The sequence below is a fragment of the Heloderma suspectum genome, chromosome 1 (genome assembly GCF_057233095.1).
Source record: "Heloderma suspectum isolate Gila_16-S chromosome 1, 16-S_ref, whole genome shotgun sequence".
Classification (NCBI taxonomy): domain Eukaryota; kingdom Metazoa; phylum Chordata; class Lepidosauria; order Squamata; family Helodermatidae; genus Heloderma; species Heloderma suspectum.
Window position 1 is genome coordinate 179,156,566 of NC_139458.1, and position 22,606 is coordinate 179,179,171.

The 22,606-nt window shown below is 41.4% G+C and overlaps 1 protein-coding gene across 1 annotated transcript in view; it reads right to left on the bottom strand.

Moving 5' to 3' along the window:
- Positions 1-22,606, bottom strand: part of PLA2R1 (phospholipase A2 receptor 1) — a 77,658-nt gene that overhangs the window by 23,829 nt on the left and 31,223 nt on the right. The window contains exons 11-21 of the mRNA XM_084811573.1: positions 21,106-21,275; positions 18,399-18,613; positions 17,190-17,335; positions 16,188-16,272; positions 14,985-15,117; positions 12,060-12,095; positions 10,060-10,217; positions 8,112-8,176; positions 7,197-7,300; positions 5,381-5,523; positions 591-708 (exon numbers count right to left, since the gene is read on the bottom strand). Of these exons, the coding sequence (XP_084667699.1) occupies positions 591-708; positions 5,381-5,523; positions 7,197-7,300; positions 8,112-8,176; positions 10,060-10,217; positions 12,060-12,095; positions 14,985-15,117; positions 16,188-16,272; positions 17,190-17,335; positions 18,399-18,613; positions 21,106-21,275 (1,373 nt within the window). The remainder of the gene's footprint in view (positions 1-590; positions 709-5,380; positions 5,524-7,196; positions 7,301-8,111; positions 8,177-10,059; positions 10,218-12,059; positions 12,096-14,984; positions 15,118-16,187; positions 16,273-17,189; positions 17,336-18,398; positions 18,614-21,105; positions 21,276-22,606) is intronic.

A 22,606-nucleotide genomic window follows, 5' to 3' on the forward strand; every position in this document is an offset into this window, starting at 1 on the left:
AGGAAATGGTTTTAGCCCTGCCTTCTGGTTCCAAGGGATAGGACCTTATGTAGTGTTGAATGACCTCCTGTATGTGAGATGAGAATACACAATTCTTTTAACAACACTTGCTTCCTTATTGAAAATACATTATCTTCTGTCAGTAGAAGTCAAAGTACAGCTAGAAGGTAAGGTCTTTGGCTCTACTAAATGCTGAACAATATTATTTTACAGCCATAGTAGAAAGCAGCAAACATTTGAACCTATAATTTTTTTGTCTGATTGAGAATTACATCTATGTAATTCCAGTCCTATATGATCAGATCAAGGCCGGTGGGTCCCTTTTGCAGTGCAGAGATGCATAATAGAAAACTCTCTGGAGTTATATTAAGAGTTTAGGGAATCTTATTTAGGATCCTCGCACTTTTGCTGTGACCCAATGTTCTGAAATAGCTATTGAGCCTTCAAAACTATTAAACCTCACCATTGGTTATATTCAAAGTGCCTGACAGCTGTTGATTATGTCTGTGATCCTATTCATAAATAAAGCATTCAAAAGAGAACATCTTACAGCACATTTACAAACTTGTATAATGGTATAACTACTGCACCTTGTTCAATTTCATTTTCGATTGAAGCAAGTGATCCATTGTAGCTATTGCAGAATGTTTGGGCAGAATGCCAGCTTTTCAGGTGTCTTGGATCCTTAGGAATCTGCACTAGAAAGCACTATTCACAGAAGGAATTAGTTACTTAACTGGAAATCTTAGGATGATACTTGTGATCACAAAAAGAAACCGACTGAAGACACAGTATAATATTTTCATTGCCTATATAACAGGTAGACAAATGAAAATTGTTTGTCCATGGACCTGAAATCTAAAAGGAACTGACAATCTAAGTTAAGAGAGAGCTACAAGTTTATCTTTCATGAGCATAGAATAATATGCTGTACAGGTGCTAATGGGGATTTTCTGCTATAAGAAATACCTGCTTCAGAGGAGGGATTTTCCTCAGGACCACAGCAGCAGAAGTGGATTGCTCCACCCCTGCTGCAATCCCCCACTCTCACCTCGGCAGATGAAATTTGCATTAAAAAACCCTGCACATTAAATGTGAAGATGCATTTAACTTCACTTGTCTGTAGGATTTTAGTTGCATGACTGGACTAGAGTAAGTTTAGAAAGAACTAAGAAGTGAGTTAAAGGAGGACATGACAAGAAGTCACTCACTTAAGCATGTTACTTGGAAAAAGACCCAGGGAGGTGACTAGGATGGTATTAAGAGAAACCACAGTTTTGTAAATGTAAGTGAGGATTGTGCATGGAAATAGAAAACCGTAACAAAGTGGAAGAAAGTAAAGTGATGATAGCAATGGCCAGGAAAGGTTCGCCAGGAGAAACTATCAGCAGCTGCTATGCCAAGATCAACTGGGGAGCAGAATTAGGGTGGGGATGAGGGAAGGGGGAAAGATTCTAATCCCCTTACTGAATGCTTCACTGGGTAGCTCTGCACATAATGTTAAGACATCCTGAGAATAAACCACCATGGTTGGTTGTTCATTCACTAACCCAACAGACTATCGAGCGCTCTGTGGCTTGTTCTGGCTTGTTTCCCCCCTCAGTCCTCCCACCGGCTCTGGCATGTATCCCAGGCACCTCTGAGACAGAACTCCTTGTTTCTTCGCTCCCTGCATCGGCACCCTTTGTGTTATTGGTCTGCTGGGGTTGCCGGCTCCCAAGGAAAATTCCGCCCACCCCTGTATCAGATCACCAAATGGAATTAATTTTCTGAGCCTTTAGGAACGTGGTAGTACATTCACAAACTTTTGGGGGGGCGGGATCTTGCACAAATGCACAAGAACACTTGTCCACTATTTAGCCCAGCATACCAATATCCCCCTCTTGCCAATGTCCTTGTCAATTTCATCCCTCAACTTAGGCACCTTTAAAAAAAAACACTGATTCAAGTTACACTGAAGTAATAACATCTGCCCCTAAAGCTCCTTCTCTCCTGCAGCTACCAGATGCTTTTGGATCCCCTCTCTACCACATGAGATCGCAAAAACGAAATAATGTTCAGAGACCTTATGAATGCAGGAACACGTCCGCAAGCTTTAACAAAAAAATGGTGTGGGGTGGGTCTTTCACAAGAATGCAAGACTGCCTGTCTTATTTTTAGCCAAGCACATCTGTATCCCCCTCTTGTCAATGTCCTCCACTTCAGCACTTCCCTTGCTAGTAAATACCTTTTCTGTTTAAAGGCTGTTTCACATTACAGTGAAGTATGAACACCCATGTCTAAAGCTCCTTCTCTCCGGCAGCTGCCAGCTGCTTTCAGCTCCCCCACACTTTGTGCTTGTTGCTTCCCTCCGCTGGTCTCCATTGCTAACTGTCTCATATACATATGGGTTACAGAACGGTGAGCAAAATCACCAAATGTCATGGCAAAGCAGTAATACAGAGGGGGAAATTGTGCAAATTTCAAGGCAGAGCAGTAAAACGGAAGGAAAAATTATGCAGATTTCAAGGCAGAGCAGTAAAATGGAGGGGGAAATTGCACACATCTCATGGGAGCAGTAAAACGGGGGAATTGCACAAATCTCATGGCAGAGCAGTAAAAAGGAAAATTGTGCAAATTTCTAGGCAGGTCAGTAAAACGGAGGGGAAATTAAGGCAAATTTCCTGTTCGTGGATATTCACTCCTGCACACTTGCACAGGATCGAAAAAACTGAGAATCCATTCAGGACACTCTCCGATGTCCTTTCTTCTCTGTTTTTAGGAGCACAGGGCAGAGGGCATTGAGAAGGGGTGAGGGAGCATGCAGCAGCACTAGTGAGATCGCGAGGAGTGGCATGGGTTCTCAGGGTGGCTTGTTCATGAAAAATACGCCACCCTGTGGAAACCACACTGGATTCACAGAACATGGCAACCCACCACGGCTGATCAGCCATGATGGGTCTTGCAAACCAGGTCACTGTCTGCTGTTGATCATGAGGCAAAGGAGAATGGGGTCATATATAACCGATTCCAGGCAGTTTACATTAAACAGAAAAATGTATTACTGTAAAGATACATTTCGAACTATCAAAAGAGATGTAAATCAACATGTATAAACATTTGTCCTCAAAGTCATTCGTTATGCTGAATAACATGTATTTATCAATAGGATAAAGTGAAAAGGACCAACGAACTCTAAAGCAGCCTTCCCCAACCTGGTGCCTTACAGATATTATGGACTATGACTCCAAGAATTCCTGACCACTGGCCCTGCTGGTTGACATGATGGGAGTCATGTCAACAACATCTGGAGGGCACCAGGTTGGGGAAGGCTGCTCTAAAGCCTGTATTGCTCTTTTGAACATAATTGATGCAGCAATATGTGATCTAATTTAATGTAATAATAATAACAACAACAACAGCAGCAGCAGCAGTTTAGCATAGAATTATTGTGTCTTGACAATAATGTGTGTCTTAACAGGGTTAGTGAGTAAAAGCCAGGAATAATTCTTCAGCCTTGCCCTGACTTACCTTGGAGCAAAGGTTCACCTGAGATTATTTGAGCTTTCTTGGCTTCAGCTTCCCAACAGCCACTCTCAAAAGAAGCAGGAAGAGGTTGCTGGCAGGCTAGTTAAATGGCCTCGTTAGACATTCTCAAGTCCTAACAAGTTATGCTTTGTGCTTCTCAAAGCCTGTTGTAGTTGCTGCTACTCACTGCCCTGCTTTGCTATGACCTTCCCTGAACTCATACCTCTTTGGTATCCCATCACTATGTTTGCTGTTTGCGCTCCCCTATATCAAATTATGCTACCTATATCCTGGCTTGTTCCAGACAGTAAGGACCTTACTCCAAATAAGAAATCAGCCCTCCAATGTTTATCGCCATGACTGTATTTTATAATTACATTATTGTTTTTACATATTTTGTAAGAGTCACAAGGTAAAGACCTATCCCATCTACTCCAAGAGGCAGAGATGAAGAAATACAATTATAGTTACACTTCTAGTAGAAGAGACAGGGGGAAAAGAGAGCTCCGGGAACTCTTAGTCACAAATACAAAGAAATTTAATCAAAACTTGAGAGGTTTCTATTTTCCCCCCTTTTTCTAGTCCATTATTTCATTAGCTCAAACAATCATATCTTGGATTAATATGTCTCTTGCACCTAGATGCCGCTGCTTCACTTCTGCCTTAACATGAGTAGGGAGTCGGCGCATGAAACTGTAGTTAACTGGTCTTTCATTATGTCCAAATTTGGAAACTATGGTTAATGTTTTCCAACAAAACCAGATATTATGCCATAGTTTAAAGTTGGCTTAGTACCCTGGCTTGTTTGAAAGCCATTAACTAGATTAATGAGGAATCACTGTAGGGCTTTTTCTGTGGTGGCACCACTTTATGAAATGCCTTGCAAAGGGAGATCTGCCAAAATACATTTTTGTTTGCCTTCCACTGATTAATGAAGACCTACCTTTAAAAAAAGGCCTTTCCAGTTGTTGGTTTTATTATGCTATTAGTTTTACTTCTTTATTTTTAGCAGTGTAATATTTAAATATTTGAAGGTTGTGTTATTGTAGCCCCTGCCAAAAGAAATGAGGTAGGTGGCTACCAGGAAGAAGGCCTTTCTGCTGTAGCACCCTGGGTGTGAAATGAGCTCCCTAGAGAGGTTCACCTGGCACCCAAGTTGTAGTCCTTTCAGTGCCAGGTGAAGACCTTTTAATTTTCCCAGCATTTTAGAACTCTAGTCTTTTAACTCTGCTGTTTTAAATCTGTATTTTAAATCTCTGCATTGCTGCTAGGTTTTATTCCGGTTGTACTTTATATTGTAGTTTTAAGCTTTCATATTTTATATTGTTTTATACTGTACTTTGTGGTTTTAATTTTTGTGAACCACCCAGAGAGCTTCGACTATTGGGCAGTATAGAAATGAAATAAATAAATTAGGAAACTATAGTTAATTGCAGCTTCATGGCTTCTTTCCCTGCTCGCACAAAGAGAGGAGCAAAGTGGCTGCATTCAGGTGCATGAGACTCGTTAATAACTCAGTTTATTAAGAAGAAATAGGATTGTCTGAACACAGCCATTGGGTGCAAAGCGAGCAATTCCTGTCACTCAAGGTTTTATTGAAGGGCTGCCCCAGCATGCTCCTTATTCACAGTAAGCCTAGAATCCTGGATTACTGTTATGCACAAACATCACCTATGTTTCCAACTGCCTCACACATTCCCAACATTGGTCTTCCTTCTGACCGAAGTCAGATTTTCCTATAAATCCATCAGAACAAATTGCACACGGGAAACTTTCCTCTTTAACGCTGGCACATCTGAATGCATATTTGTTTTTTTAATATGTGTTTTCACATACCCTAGATCATTTAAAAACAAAACAAGCAAGAAAGTACCTTGAATGCAAAGTACAGCCATCCTTTGGGACATATTCCATGATGATTCTGCTCTTTTGGTATTTTTCTTTCAACAATCCATATCTTTTTACGTTTGCAGATACAAGGCAGGGAAACGGTACAATTTGTAAAGCCCCAAAGCCCTAAGAAATACAATTACATAATTGTTAATAAAACTTAAGTTGCTATGTAAATATAGATCTAACAACAATGGCCATTAATTTACATTTCACATATTATTAAATATGTTATAATTTCTGGGTAATAATTTTTGAGGCATATGTTCATGTCAGAAGAGCAGCAACCTGTGGAGTCCTAGCCTATTTAATCAACTTAACTGTTATACAATACAACGCTAATAACCCAAGAATTTGTTGTAAACTCAGTGTGAGAAGCACAGCAAGTTTGACTTTGTTCCAGAATTCTGTTTCTTGCAGCTGGTAATTACAAAAACACAAGTGTAACTTCTCCAAGTGTGAGGACTGGATTTCCACCATGACTATGGGGGAACTCGATTCAACAAAGTAGAGAAGTAAAAGCAAAGACCTGGAAAAGGACATTTCATATTGCGCAAAATATTTTGCAATGTTAGCCTGCATGGATAGTGCAACTTGTATTAATTCTGTGGTTCCTTCAGTGTGCTGCGTGGACTAGCAGTAACCAGTATGGGGATCATATCAGCTCCATATAGTGCATGCCGAATCCTGTCCCTGCCGCCAAATCCAACTGTGTCTCTCGGCCAGTGGAATGGATGCCACTGGCAGAATGGATTACCTTTCCCTCCTGAGGTTCCCCACACAGCCCCCCAAATCTGCTTCCGAGGACTGGGGACCCTCCTGAGCAGATTTAGAAGTGCAAGGTGCGTAAGGGGGAGGAGAGAACCCTAAATGTCCTTTCTTTGCCACTTTGTCTCTTAGAAAAGAACCTGGCAGAAATGCACTACTACTGCACTATCTGAAAAAACTGACTAATTTTTCACACTGATTTCAATGGGACAAGTGAGACTAACAGTGCAATCCTATACAGGTTTACTCAGAAGTAAACCCTGCTGAAATCATTGGGGCTTACGTTCAAGTAAGTGTGTATAGGGTTACAACCTAACTTAGGCTGGATCCCAGCCATTATTTTTACAGTGAATATCATTTCTCTGGACAGTGACTGCTTTGTTCACATATAGCTTATTACATAGTAGAAATAGTTTCCTAAACATTTATTTTACTGGAGACTGGAGGCAAGCCCTGCTGATTTCAGATTTTCTTCTAAATAATGTGTTTTAATACTGAAGTGGCTGGAAGACACTCCCCCAACCCCCCAATCATTTTCAATGCAAGTCACATTAAAATGAGTGTTGTACAAAATGGGAAAAAGTACAAGATCTTCTTCCTCTAACCACATACAACTCAGTTTAGTTTTGTATGTTAGACAGTGGCCTTGAACTCCCACAGACAATTACGCTTGAGTGTAGTTACATGTCACCGCACCAGAATATGGATGGAAATTCACATCTAATATAAAGGTAATGCAACAAGGATACATGACTTCAACATTGGGATGTGCACCCAACTTATGCCTACAGTTCTTGAACAGCCACTGATATGCACGCAGAAGCTTGTTTCCATGTACAGGTTTCCTTATTTTGATACTGGTGACTATATGCATATCAACAGTTATCCTGATGACCTGTAACTGCAACCCATGATTGGTGTTAGAATGATCCAAATAGGCAGAGATGTTTTGGGGCTAGAATGCAAGCTGTTTTTACCCAAAGGTTCATACAATAATGAAGAACGTAAGTAACACAAAATATAAAATACACCTGTTTTAGAAGAAATAAAACCACATTTTTCTCCTTCAGCGTGTATAGGTCTTTCTTCACCTCCTTCCCAGTTCTGGTATAATAATGGTGAGCCATCTGTCCATCTGCAAAGAAGCTAAGTATTTAGTTATTGGAAATGACACCCCAAACTCTATATTCTAGGGCCATGGCAGAGATCTGAGGGCACATAATGCAGCCACCTTGCTGAAGCTATGTAGACCTGGATCAGGTCAGTGCCTGGATGGGAGACCACCTGTAGAACCCCATGAATGGGATGGAAAATGAAAATGGAAAAATGTAAATATAATTAAATGGGAAATGATAAATATGAGTATTCTAGCACAACTGCTTTGGTTTCATTGGGACTGTTAAGATCATGATTCCCTTTTCAAAAATTACAGTAATATTAATGAAAGGTCATCCATCAAGTCTCCAGTCCTATGCACACTTCCTGGGAGTAAGCTCCATTGAATACAGTGGGACTTATGTCTGAATAAACTTGGATACGATTGCACTATAAAAGTGCAAAAATAAGGGACAGGACCAGAGGAGCCAACCTTAACATTTAATGAAGCTGTAATGAACTACCAATATATTTCTACCATACTATAATTCTTCTGTAAATTCAGAAGTATATAAATAATACAAAGGACAGAACAAATCTTTCACTAAAAGGCCACTATTACAAGAAACAAAGAACCTATTTAGGTGTTCAGATGAATTCCCTTTTTTGCCAGAAAGAATTTGTAAGAGAAACATATTACGGTAATAATTATAAGTATTTGAATTATAAGTATTACTGTATGGGATATGTCTTGGAATAATTTCTAGTTCTCACTCCATTTGTGCCAAATTGAAAGGTAATTTGTAAGACTGGCCTGGGAAAATCAAAAGTTCATGGCAATATAGTCTTACCGAAATCCTTCACTAGGTACTTTTGAATGCAATCCAATCCACCAATTGTTATAAGATTTTGATACCTGTAAAATAATTTTTAAAACTATTACGTGGATTTCTTGCACGTTGGCATTTGTCTTTAAATGGTTCCTGTGTTGTTTATATGGACTGACTCATTAAGGCAAGAATAAGCAAAACAGTAAAAAGAACAGCAGAAATTATATATTACTGACAGCACAATCATATGCATGTCTACTCTGATACAAGTTCCACTGAATTCAATGGGACTTACGCTCAGGGAAGTATGAATAGGATTGCAGCCTGCATGTGACTGCTTATGCCATTAAGGGGGCAATCCTATGACTGATGCCCTCGATGCTCATAAGCCTCCGAACTCGGAGGCTTACAAGCATCCAGTGCAGAGCAGGAGGAGCGGCAGGGGGCTTGTCGCCTCCCTGCTCCTCCTGCTCTGCATTTTCACTAGTTGGGCTTTTTTGCCCATCTAGCTGGGGTGCGTCAGACAGGGAGGGAAGGAGACTGGCAGCAGCTCAGGATAACTTGTATCCTGGCCTCTCCAGTCTCCTCCCCTCCCCACCCAGTGGAATGCCCCCTTTACCTCCTCTCCAAGGCTGAATCCCTCACCTTGGAGAGGCAGCTGGCACAGTTCTTTCCACACCAGTTTTGAGGGAGGGCGGGGTGGAGCACGGACTCATGGATCTGAGATCAGAGCGCTGTCTCCGTCCTCGGATCCAGGAATCCAAAGTATCCCATGGCCCCGCAGACGCTATCTAGGGGCCCTAGGATTGCTCCCTAAAAGTATGAGGTCTGCAAAGCAGAAATTTTATTCACCATATAATAAATAAGACTTAAGTTTATTGCAACTGAGAAGACAATGAGTATTCTGCCTTTGCAATTTATTTCATGCAAACCCCATACTAATCTATTTCATTTTGGTATGACATTTGTTCTATAGTACAGTAATTGCACGAGAAGATTAGCCCTTTGAAAATGTGAAGATGATATATGGTACACTGGAATGGCAAAAACTACTAGGTGACCTGAAAGCCAGACAAGGAGTTGAATCTTCTTTGAAAGCATTTCTAAAAATATAATGGGGAAAAATAGTTGCAGAAGAACTGTCACTGGGGAGGGAGCTGGGTCAATGGCAACAAACAGCGTTCTTTTAAAAAGATATCATTTATTTATTTTGCAGGTTATATTCTGCCAAACATGCTCTGCTAGTCTCTCAGGATGGCTTAAGGCAGTGGTGGCCAACACGCAGTCCATGTGCTGCATGCGGCCCCCCTGGCTTCTGGTAAGATCCTTATGCACCCCTGCAAATAGGCAGTTTGCCAGCAAATGTCAAGCAAACTGCTATGGAGAGCTGGAAGTAACAAATGTAGATTGTTTTCAAGCTAAATTTGTCACTTCTAAGCCCCTGTAGCAGTGTGCCACCAGAATCCTGCAGCAAACACTGTTTTCTTGGGGGGTGGGGGGGTATTGTCGCAGTGTCGAATTTTAGCAGTGCAGCCGTAGGAGGAGTATGGCCCAGAAGGAGGCTACACAGGGAGGGGAAATCCCCCCCCCCCGGCTTAGGGCATGATAAAAACAACAATAAAAATACTAATATTAAGTTAAAATAAATTAAAAGCAATACTAATCTCAAACAATAAAAACACTAATATCAAATTAAAAACACACAATACAAAAACCAACATAGTAGTAAACTGGCCATGTAGTAAAGACAGAGCCAAGTAATTAACTTGGCTCAGTGTTTGGGGAGCAAAGAAGCTGTATTTCACTAATTTCATGCTAAAGAAGTGGGACAGAGATGATGTGAATTTATTCCCCCCCCCCCATAAAGGGTTTTTGTTGTTGTTGCACGATTCCCAAGGTTTAAATAAAAGGGTAAAAAAAGAATTGTTGTTCCCTGAAAATGTAGAAAAAGACTCTGTGTAAGTGTTACCTTTTTTATTCTGTTCTGAATAAATTCTTGTTCTTCAGAGGAATGTATTGTTGCTATATCACCACGGAGCCAACCGCAAACAAAGAGGAAAGCAGACCAGTCTGAGGCACTGTCATAAAAAAGGTATTCTGCTCCCTTATAATAAAACCATGATGGCTCTAAAAATAGAGTTAAATATAATGTCTATGGTTAATACAGTTTTACTGCTATTGAACTGTATCACAGAATTGATGCTGTACAATGATACAACTGTTATGAAACTTATGTTATGTAGATACTTAACAACGTTCTGCTTCTCCTTGAAATTCTTGGGTTTACAGTACTGGACATGTTTACTGAAAAGGCCCTACTGTATAAATGCTTCATACAGTATATGTTTCCTTATAGCAGAGGTGGGGAACCTGTGGCCCTCCAGATGTGTTTGGACTACAACTCCCATCACCCCAATCATTGGCTATGCTGGCTGTGGTTGATGGGAGTTGCAGTCCAACCCATGGAGAACCACAGGTTTCCCATCCATGCCTTATAACTACCCATATTGACTCCAATGTATTTGTTTTTCATTGTAAAGAGCAATGAGAACCACAATAAAGGCATGATCCAGACAATGTCAAATGCACTTACATCCTACCAATTTCAATGGGGAAGTTATTTATATGCTTAATTTTCTCCCACTAAAATTAGAGGACTTAAATGTCCTTAGTTTAGTTGTAATGTGCTTAGCTTAAAAATGCTTACCTTAGCTGTATCATGCCCTAAATATATTATGTGCTGAAGACAATGCAACTTCTTTCAGTGGATTTTGACATGCTGAGCCCATTCTTGTAGATGCTTTGATACATGTTCAGATTATGACCCTAACAAAGTTCTGGTTCAACCACTTCTAGAACATTTTCCCAGGTGTTGCATTCTGGTATCTCTAGTAATCTACATTTCCAACCAATGAAACATAAATATGTGTAACTGCAATTTCTCACAATTTGTCTTGTGATAACCTTGTCTCCCAGTCTTCCCCTCCATTTGTTGTCTTCCTCCATGGTTGATCTGCTTGGTGTATTGCTCTTATTTTATTTTGCTTATGTTGCTCTGTTGTGTTAGTGACTATGCTACATTTTAAAAATAATAATATGAACAGTGTCAAGGCTAGAATCCTCAAACCACTTAGGATGTACTTCCTTTGACTTTGATTATTGAAGGAAGTACATCATTGTACCTGGGGCTGGAAAGGGAAAGGAAAGGAAAGGACAGGACAGGACAGAAAGAGGAGCCAGAGAAAGGGGGAGAAGAGGGTAGAGAAAGAGAGAAAGAAAGAGGAGCCAGAGAGACGGAAGGAGGGAGGGAGGGAGAGAGAGAGAGAGAGAGAGAAGCCAGAGTGAGCAGCACACATACAGGGTAGCAGATTCATGCACACACATGAAATCAGATAAGGGGCTCGCTCCCAACATTTTTGTGATTGGCCCTCCACCCCCTTAAACCAGCTAATTTGTGGTGGGGTCCAGGGCACTTTTTCAAAATTCCTAATGTACTCACGGGCCCAAAAAGGTTGGGGAACCTTGCCATAACCTCGTCCCCTTCCGAGCTCTTGTCATTCCATCACTGCTTGCCGAACAGTCATACCATGTATTTTTGTTTTAAGAATGCCTATAGGTGTACTTCTACAGCAGTTAATTAGCACTTCAATTTGGATTTGAAGCAGCATGTGTGGATAAAGATGCACCCCTAGTGGTAATATGTTGCTAATGCTATACCGTTTGGGAAATACTGCTCCAATTACATTTGCAGGATTTATTCTGTAATATGAGAAACATTTTATTTTCAAAGGGAAGCTAAAAATTATCTTGGTAATCCAAGATCCAGTTACCTTAACTGACTGTTTATATTCACGTCTTCAAGAAAACACAAAAAACCCTGTTTTGATTACTTTCATTAATATGTATATTTAAGGATACCGTTCTAGGATACCTAAAACAAAACAAAAACTCCTGGTTTCCCCCCCATACCATTGATGAACCATTGTGGAATCTTCGGTTTCACACCTGCAATAGAAATAACATACAATTTGAAGAATATTCTGCAGATGCTATGCCAACCATGCAATAGGCTTTAACATAAATCATTTAACTATATTCCTTCCTTTAGTGTGTCATTTGCTAGACATTTGTTATTAAATTTTCATCAACACAGAACATTCAAAATGAATGAATGAAATATATGGAGACTAAGTTCAGAATACATATTCTGCCTCATAACATTCAAATCTTGGTAGCTAAACACATGTTCTGCTGAAATTAGGAGTAAAGAAGCATCCTGCCTTAAGACAAGATCACTCTGAAGTCGTTATTCAACCTGCATGCTTATGAACTCAATCAAAACAGTGACCTGGTTCGCACGATCACCTCAGCCCACTGTAGTTTATTTAAGCCACAACAAGCCATGGCACAAGGTTTCCTATTCAAGCCCCGCCCGCAGCTTGTTGTGCAGTCCAAACTCGGGAAGCAGTGGTTGTCTGAGGGTTAAACAACCCTCAAATAACCCATGGCCTGTTGTAGGGTTATTTGAGGGCTGTTTAACCCTCAGACAACTCCTGCCGCCCAGGTTTGGATGACACAACAAACCATGGCAGCCCCCCACTGGAGGCTGAATATTTAAAATGGTTGCCCGCCCATGCCACAACCCACCACGGCTTAAATAAGACACAGTGGGCTGCAGTGATTGTGCAAACTAGCCCAATGGCTCATGTAGCCTAGTATTGACCCAGCTTGCCCAATGATCAAAGCAAGCCACAGTGGATTATTTAAGCCACGGTGGCTTGTTTAAATCGGCGTTGCATGCCAGGCACAATAAGCCTAATTAGGTGCTTCCATCTTTAAGGCCAACCACCTGCTTACTCGATCCTTGCCCAATTTGGCTCATTATGAGCTGCAGGGAGAGACTTAGGGAGGGGATCAAGGCGGTGGTAAATGCCTCCCTTGTGGAGGGAGTGATGCCATCAGTCCTCAAGGAGGTGGTGATAAGATCACTGTTAAAGAAGTCCTCCTTGGATCCACAAGACTTGAAAAACTTTCACCCCATCTCAAATCTGCCATTTTGGGGCAAGGTGATTGAGTGGGTGGTGGCTTTGCAGTTGCAGGCACACTTGGAAGAACCCAATTATCTGGATCCATTTCAATCGGGCTTCAGCCTGCACATGGGACAGAAACGGCCTTGGTCAATGATATGGGGAGAGCTCTGGATAGGGGTGAATGCTCCTTCCTTGTTCTCCTTGATCTCTCAGTGGCTTTTGATACCGTTGACCACAGTATCCTCCTGGACCGCCTGGAGGGGTTGGGCATAGGGGACACCGTATTACGGTGGTTCCATTCCTTCAGGTACCAGAAGGTAGCTCTGGGGGAGACTTCAGGCCCTTGGCTGCTCACTTGCGGGGTGCCACAGGGTTCTATTCTCTCCCCAGTGTTATATAACATCTATATGAACCCACTGGGGGCTATCATCAGGAGGTTTGGGGTGCAGTGTCACCAACGTGCGGATGACATGCAACTCTACCTCTCATTTAAATCCTCGCCAACGGTGGCTGTAGAAACCCTGTCCAAGTGTCTGGAGTTGGTGAGTGGCTGGATGGAAAGGACTAAGCTTAAACTGAACCCCGACAAAACCGAAGTACTTTTTGTGGGAGACAAGGGGAAGTTGGGTGATGCTGACTTGGTGTTTAATGGGGTGTGGCTACCCCAGAGGACCAGGTCTGCAGCCTGGGGCTCATTTTAGACTTGGAGCTGTCCATGGAGGGCTCAGGTGTCAGCTGTGAGCCAGGCAGCACTGTACCAACTCCATCTGATACGGCAGCTGCACCCCTATCTCCCTAACCATCTGCTCCTATCAGTAGTTCATGCCCGGGTCTCCTCTCACCTAGGCTACTGTAATGCGCTCTGTGTGGGATTACCCTTGAAGACGGTTCGGAAGTTGCAGCTGGTGCAGAATGCAGTGGCCTGCCTGATTAAAGGCAGCTGTCAGAGAGACCACATCACTCCAGTGCTGAAGGAGTTGCACTGGTTACCAGTTGTTTTTCTGGTCCAATTCAAGGTATTGGCCTTGACCTGTAAAACCCTATATGGTTCCGGCCCAGTCTATCTTAAGGAGCGTCTCCAACAACACTAGGGATGCCGCTGAACGAGATCGGCCTCAGTAGGCCTTCTGTCTGTCCCATCAGGAGAGGGCCTTTTCTCTGGTGGCCCCAACTCTGTGGAATTCCCTCCCTAGTGACCTCCGCCATTCCCCCTCTTTGATGATCTTCTGCCAGGCCTTAAAAACCTGGCTGTTCAGGCAGGCATTTGGGGTGGGTTAGGGTTTTTTAGAGCAGTGTTGGGTTTTTTGTTTAGTTATTATGTAAATTTGTTATTAATACTGTACGCCACCTAGAGTGGCCAGGCAGCCGGCCAGATGGCTGGCTAATAAATCAAATCAAATAATTAATTAATAAACCACCCAACCACAGCTTCCTGCATCGCCTGAACTCGGGCAGCAGGGGCTGCTTGAGAATTAAACAACCCTCAAATAACCCAACGCCTGTTGTTGGGTTATTTGAAGGTTGTTTCCTCAAACAAGCCATGCTGCCTGGGTTTGAATGACAGGACAAGCTGTGCCCAGGTGAGTAATTAGGCTAATGGCACCCGGCACACGCCAATATGCACCGCTGGTTTAAACAAGCTACGGTGGCTTGACTGTGCAAACCAGCCCATTATCTACTCTGACCGGCATCTCTCCAGGATGTCATGCAGACAGTCTTTTCCAGGCGATGCTGGGGATTCAACCTGGGACCTGCTGCATACAAGGGATACGCTCTACCACTAAGCTACCGGCCCCCTTCTTTATAAAATCATAACGGTCATGCCAGAAACTATATGCACAATGCAATGAACACACGTTTTTACCTTTCGGGATTTTGCATATCCATTCACGCTCTGAACTGCAACGTAGTGGCAAGACTGTTCCATTCATTTTATATGCAGCACAGTTCCTCACATTATCTTCAATATAAGAGTTCTCTAAAAAGTCAGATGCAACCTGTCACAGAGCAGTGCGTTATTCTGAAGTACAATTCAGAGACAAACTTTAATATCTCAGAAAGGAAAGGACTTCCGAAATAGCACATGCTCTTCTTTTTGGGGCTTGATTATTTATGGCTATTCTAAAAGGCATGCTGAAGATCCTCAGATACAGACACCCAATTACAAAATACCCATGTACTATGGCAGGTATGATAGGTATATATCTGTAAATCACCACTCTCCCTTTTAAACGGCACGAAAACAGTAAGTGGGAAAAGATCGATCTCCTGATTCTGTGTATATATAGGTACTTGCTAAATAACAACAACAAAACATTGGATGGTTTGTAATTTGTTGCTAGTACACAGACTGATGTCTGAAGCATTTATAACAGGCCACCATCCTTAGAGCAGCCCTGGAAAAAGTGCTTCTCGTGTTAGTGGTAATTAGTGCAAGAATTCTGAAATACATGGTTTGATAATTGCAGTCAACATTCAGGGCTGTTGCGTGTGTTTTGCAGGTTGGAGATTAGTTATTTATTAGTTATTTTAATTACTCCCCCCCCCCCATAAGCCTCATTCTGAATTGGACATTTTAAATTTCCTTTGAGTGCCATTATTTAAAATCTCATTGCTTAACACATCTGATACACCATGGCACAGGTGTGTCAACATTCAAGATGTGTTAAAAAATACAGACTGAATCTTGATTTGAATGGGCAGGAGGCTCATCATCTGTGAAGTAGGCGGGTTTGCAGGAACAATGGGTTCTACCCAATGGTGGCTTTGCCACTTCCACCATTGCATCAGGGCACCCAATTTTCACCAATCCTTCCTACCTACCTACCTCAGCGCTCCGTGCCATATCCTATTCTGTTCCAGAGGGTCCCACTACCCTCATGAGTAGTTTTGGGGGGCAGATAGGAGGGATGAGAAAAAATTGGATGCCCTGCCTTGCCTGAGCAGAAGTGCTTTCCGCTAAAGTGAAGCCTCCATTGGATACAACACCACTGTTTTCCATACAACAACACCATGGTTTTCTATTTTGCTAAGCCTATTTTGCTAAGGTAAAGAAATAAATATTTACAGAGGTGCCATCAGACCATTCCCAGGATCCTCCAGATAATGGGTTCCTTTTGTTAAGTCCAATCCAGAATTGTCTTTCTTCATCACTGTGATTGAAAAACAGACAAATGCCAATACATAGACGAAAAGATCACCCTGCCACTTTAATCTTTGCATACATCGGAATGGGATGTATGCTTGGAGCTGTGCAGAAATGACTGATATGTCTGATTTGTTCCTGAGCTTTTCTGAAAGGGTGACCAAATTTCTGATCTTTTGAAAAAATGGCAATACTTAAAAATAAGGCGCAAACTACAGGTGACATGCAAGTGTGTGTAATGGAACTTCCATTAGTTCTAGGGAAAAGCGGCCTCAAGAGGTTGCAGTTTTGATCAGAGGAGTTGTGAGAGAAGGAAGGTAGTACTTAACACTTTCCCTTCCAGATATTTTTATACTGAAAATCTCACCCTGTGTTGTTTTTCCCTCTGCAAAGTTCCAGATGTGTGTTTACAACAGCACGCATGCATAACTGGGCAGATGGTCATAGCCTATATTGCTTCCATCTGCAATATTCCATAGATTTATGGATTCCAAAGGAATCCTAAAACAACTGGAATCTTGAATCACCTTAAAAGCCTAAGGCTGCCATTCTAAATCCAATTACTAGAGAGTAAAGCTCACTGCACTTAGTGGATTTTACTTCTAAGTAAGCATGCATAGGATTATGCTGTAAGATTTATTGTGGCATAAGCTTGTAAACAGTGAGGCCAAAGACTATGAATGCAAAAGATATTTATGTGATATTTATATGCAAACGATGTTAATTTTCCTGATTTACACACCATATCATTTCAACAGAAATATCCTATTCTTCTTAAATTCCATATTTAAAAGAAAGAAAAAACAATTATATCAGTGCTTTCTGCCTTTCTGACTGAAATCTGAAGTAACTGCTGTCTGGAGCAAATAGAAAGATTTCTTCTTCTTCTGAAAAAACCCTCTCTGATATTATATTTAGACTTACATATGAAACATGGTATTCAAAAGTTTGTTCAAGAAATCCTCCTCAGAGGCATGTGTAAAACTGGCAAGATGTGCTCCAAAATCTTGACACAGTGCTTCTGCTTCATCCCAAGATCGTTTCACTAGTATTTTTTCACTGTGAAATACCTGTGTAAGCAGCAAAAGAGAGAAAAAAATTGAATTGCACATTGTCAGAGCATTAGGTGAACCGGGGGGGAAATACACAATATATGCTAAAATAAATGCAAGTTCCATCCTGAAAAACTGAATTTTGCTGCTTTTTTTTCTGTACCCACATCACTACATACCTTCCAACAGATCACAGCTGAAAATAGAGATATGTGTAGAGAGCCCATGTAGTGTAGTGATTAGAGTGCTGGACTGCAACTCGGGAGACCCGGGTTCTAGTCCCCACTCGGCCATGAAACTCACTAGGTGACTTTGAGCCAGTCACTGGTTCTCAGCCTAACCTACCTCACAGGGTTGTGGTGAGGATGAAATGGAGGAGTATCATGGACGTCACCTTGGAAGAAAGGCAGGATATAAATGTAACAAACAAATAAATAATAAAATAAAAACCCCACATCAGGGTCACTGCCTGGCCCCGGCCCCAACTATTACACATTGCTAAAAGCTCTACTTGGCTTGCTGAATGCTGTATTCATTTACTCTGTCGGCACTAGTTTTATTTAAAAGCCTAGATGTTGTTTGTTCTTCTAATTAAAGATATATGGGGAAGGGGGGAGAACATAATTGACAATATTCTTTCATAGTTCAAAATATAAATCTAAGCATCTGCAGTGTGTGAAACGGCAGGCTGCGCACTGCATGGTGCCTTAGTTATTTATGCGCATGCATTTACATGCACGTGCAATAAGAAACAAGATACATCCACCACTACCACCACCCTCAGAAATTCTAGAGACCCTGGGAAGGCAGCTTAACCTGGAAGAATAGGAACATGAGCAACCCACGCTAATAAAATGTTAACAAGGCATCTCCCAAAGTCAAGAATAGGAAGAAAATAGGAATATTGATTTAGTAAGAAAATCAGAACTGTCCCTGGTAAAGAGGATCCGTTGAAATATATGCCACTCTCTGGCTTATATCATTAGTTGTGCCATGTATAATAGCAATGGATTCCAGTATTTCAGTATAATGGCAATGGATTTCAGTTGAGTTTTCAATGAAATCTTTGCTTCCTTTTCACCTTGTAGCAGTTGGGCAGATTACGGTCCGATTCCCATCCAAACATGCAAGAACGAAAAGGCTTTTCAAAATGTGGTTCTTCATTAGGCTCATTTTCTCCATGGAATTTAGCTTCTTGCTTACACAATGACATAGCCTTGAAGCTTGTACAGTTTTTCACCTCCCAAACACCAATGGGCTTCTCCTGTCGCATAACAATACACCCTCCAGGATGTCCTATGATAGAGGTGGGGAAAGGCATTTAGTATTAAGCACAATTATTCTCAAGTGTGGAATTGGTTAGCTGCTGGATGGTAGGCTTTTCCCCTCTAGAGGATAGAAATAGAAGGAAACAGTCTGCAGATGTCATGCCTGCCCTGTGGTTTGTCTTACCACTTAACTCCAACTGTGATGTTTGCACAGCAGTACCACTTTTAAAATACATTTTAAAAGGTTGTATTTCATTTTGGTAAGCCCAATTCTGAAAGATACTTAAGGCCTCTTCTTTTGCATCTGACATTTAGTGCTGTCTAAACAATATAGAACTGTCCTTTACCAAAACAAAAATAAGTTAAAAAACTGAACAGGATCCTTTGATGTTGCTACAGAAAATGGTTTATAATGACATATTCAGGAATTATGAGCACTAATGCCTATTAACTAAAGCCAAAATATGTGTTTGGCAGGGAAAGAAAACTGCTAACGCAAAACGTTATAGCTGCTACCTCATGATTTCCAAGAGAGTATCCAAAGGCCATGGTTTTACAGAAGAATTTTATTCATAGGGGATAAGTATCATTACTTTTTTCATTTGGTTGGAATAGTCTTTTTCTTAGCCCAGTTGGAATCTGAGGGTTTGTATGAATTACAGTTATATTCTAAGGCTGCAATCCTGTGCACACTTATCTGGGAGCAAGTCCCACTAAATACAATGGGACTTACTTTTGAGTGAACACATATAGGATAGTACTGAGTTCAAGCTAACTTAGTCAGTAGTTCACCTTCAGTGTCTACATTGAAAAACAGAACCAATATACATTTATCTGGCTGAGGTTATTATGCTACAAAAACGCATACACCAAGAAATCAAAATAACTCTCTTATTGGCCATTACCAAACTGGTATGCCCTTGTGTCCACCAGTGCCTTTACCTCTGCCATCTTGCCTGCTATCGACCTGATGACCATTTCCACTGGATTCAACTAGGATGTCTGAAAATGTACTATAGAAATATCGTTTGAAGGTGCTGCCAACATGCACCTGGAACTCAATATAACCCTATTGTCACATAACTTATCCAAAGCATTCCTGTGCTGAGAAATTATAATATATGTAGTAGCCCTAGTTATGCAGGAAAAGAATATCAAACACCAAATAACTATACCTTGTACTCACTCAACCAGTAGAGGTCACTGTTGAAGGACAAGAGAAACAGTTTTCCCTTATAAACTAAGGATGCTTATCCTTAAAATGAATAAGTAAATCATTCCACAAAATGATACAACATTAAAAAGATCATGCAATACCTAATGGAGGCTGAATACAAAGAGAAAGATGGCCACATTGCTGCCTCAAGTAGATAAACAGTAACTTTGCAGGTAAGTGCAAAAGTTTACCAATGAAAAGGCAGTTATGAAGCTTGAAGCTGCGCAAATACCTACAAGGCAATTTTAATAGTGAGACTAGTAAACTCTTTGTCCAGAAGGGATTGCTATTCAGGCAGGTATATGAGTTGCTAACTGTAAACATGTAATTAGGTGACTGGAGGCGTGATCCTAAACACACTCACTAGGGAATAAGCACCATTGAAGTTAATGGGATTTAATTCTTCTGAGTAAACGTATATAGATTGCACTGTAAGTGTGGGGTATGGTGAAATATAGATATATCTACTCAGAACATGTTATTATATCTAACAGCTATTGTAGTTAGTAATCCCTCAAAAACTGGAATGAAGTGATGGTGGGAGGAAGGGCTGTTCTTTACTGAAGTTGGCTATTTTTGGCTGACTGCATTTGTTGGGAGAAAGCTGATCTTTCCCGCACCCAATGCTTTCTTACCTTACGGTATAATACTGTGAAACACATTTAATTTGTTGTACTTATGGAAGACATTCTATTTCAACAGGCTGTTATTAGGAAAGGCTGGGTTCTTTAGGTGTTTCAGTCTGTAAATGTTAATGTATTAGTCTTGCTCAAATTAAGGGCTCCTTCACACGGAGCTTTTATCCTGCGATTGAGATTGCTCCTCCACGGAAGTTTGCGAGCTCTTTACATAATGCTGTGATCATTCAAGGCGTCTCCTGCACTAAATGCCCTTTGTTCCGTTTTTAAATAGATCGCAGATAATGAGCTATCAAATTACTCCCTTGTGTTCTGCTTGAGTCCCCTCCGTGAAAAGAGGAAAAGTGGCAAGAAGAGGAGTGAGATCAATGAAAGATAATGGAAGACTCAGATCCTGGGGGAAGGAGGGGGAAAGGGGAGGGGGAAAGGAAGCCCATGAAAAAGGGAGTTGTTGTGATCCTGCTTTTAAAACGGAGGCAGAAAGCCCCGTTTTAAATGCAGGATTTTAGGCTGGTGTACAGATGCCCTAAGACAGCCTGGTAAAACATCGATACATACAAAGTGCAGAAAAGTGGCATGTTTTATTTAAAAATCAAATATTGCCAAGAGCCACCAACAGGTAATACCAACAGAATTAACAAGAGCCATCAGTAGGATACAACTCACTGGGCTGATACTTTCCCCAGTTGGTATAGGCCTTAAGATGTGGGTTTCCATCTTCAGTTAGCCAAGTGTATTCTCCTGTATTGTTCAGATCTTGTAGTGCTATCCAAAAATAAGGGTTATCCGTTTTCACAGTGTGGTGAATCATATTGTTAAGAAAACCTTGTTCAAACCTTTAAAAGGATTGAAAAAATCAAAATCAAGTCATTAGATTCATTATATCACAGTTTAAGAGGCATTTCTTATTCTTCTAAAGCAATACAGGAAACAAGCACATGAAAAAACCAGCTTGTTGAAACTGAATGAAATCTACAGGCAAACCAATAAAGCATGTAACAGTCTGATCTTAGCCTGGATTAAATACCACAGTGGTACAAATGGAGGTCTGTGTCGCTGAAGCTAAAGCAGGCTTCTAGGTACACCAAGCAAGCCTTCTAGAGGAAATCACCCATCTGATCTATTACTACACTAAAAATTGTGTGCCTGATGTCACAGACTTTATGTCTCATGGAATATAACGTCAACCCTGCTGTTTACATGGCACATACTGTGGCTTGCCCAGGCACTGCCTCTCTCATCCTAATTGGTACAAGGGCATCTCTCATACTCATACCATGGAACATGACACGTTGCTTTTGAGCAATAAGGCGCTAAATGACTTGGGTGTTACCAGTGGTGTAGCGGAGGCTGGGCTCGCAGGGACGCAGCCCCAGCACTTTTTCATTAGCCGGGACTCTGATGTCATCTGCCACCCCCCTCAGAATTCCCTGTTCCCCCTGAGTTTAGCTGCAATCCTGTAGCTGTGGGGGGAATGAATTTTCCAAGCAACAATATATTGTTCCATGTTGGAATGCAAAGTATTTGGAATGACTTGGTCTGGAGTAGGCAGTGAAGACCTATTCACTTTACCAAAGACGTGCTCCTAGTGGGGATGAAAACTCCTAGAACTGGTTTGTTGTTATGGATCGACACAGCTGCCTGAAATTTTTGGACTGCCCTTGGAGACTGTCACAACAAGCTCCTGCATTTCCAAATTTACCACGGCATCACTGTGCGTGCGTGCGTGTTTAGTTCAATCCAGCTGGGTGTGTGGATGTTTCTGTTGGAGGGGGAGATATAATGAAATAGCTTAGGGAAGGCTAATGGGTAATGTTGGGGCACTAAGGGAGTATGCAAGGGGGCTGTTTAAATGAGAAGGGATCTGTCCATGAGGGCTGAGTTGAGAGGGTGAAGCTTCCATAGAGTATCATATTTTGAAAACCTAAAGTTTGTGTTTGAGTGAGTGAGTGAGTGGCTGGCTGGTTGAAAAAGGTTTCAACACCCCTGCATTTTTTCTCAGGCGTCCAATTGAAATACCACTGCCTTACTCTCAGTTGCACTATTTTTGGATCCCAGCTGAAGGTTGTATATTTTACAGGGTTGTATAATCTTAGAAGGGGGTATGGCTCTGAGGGGGCATGGCTGTGGCTGTCACGAAGGGACCCTGCACTTCTGAATTTGCCAC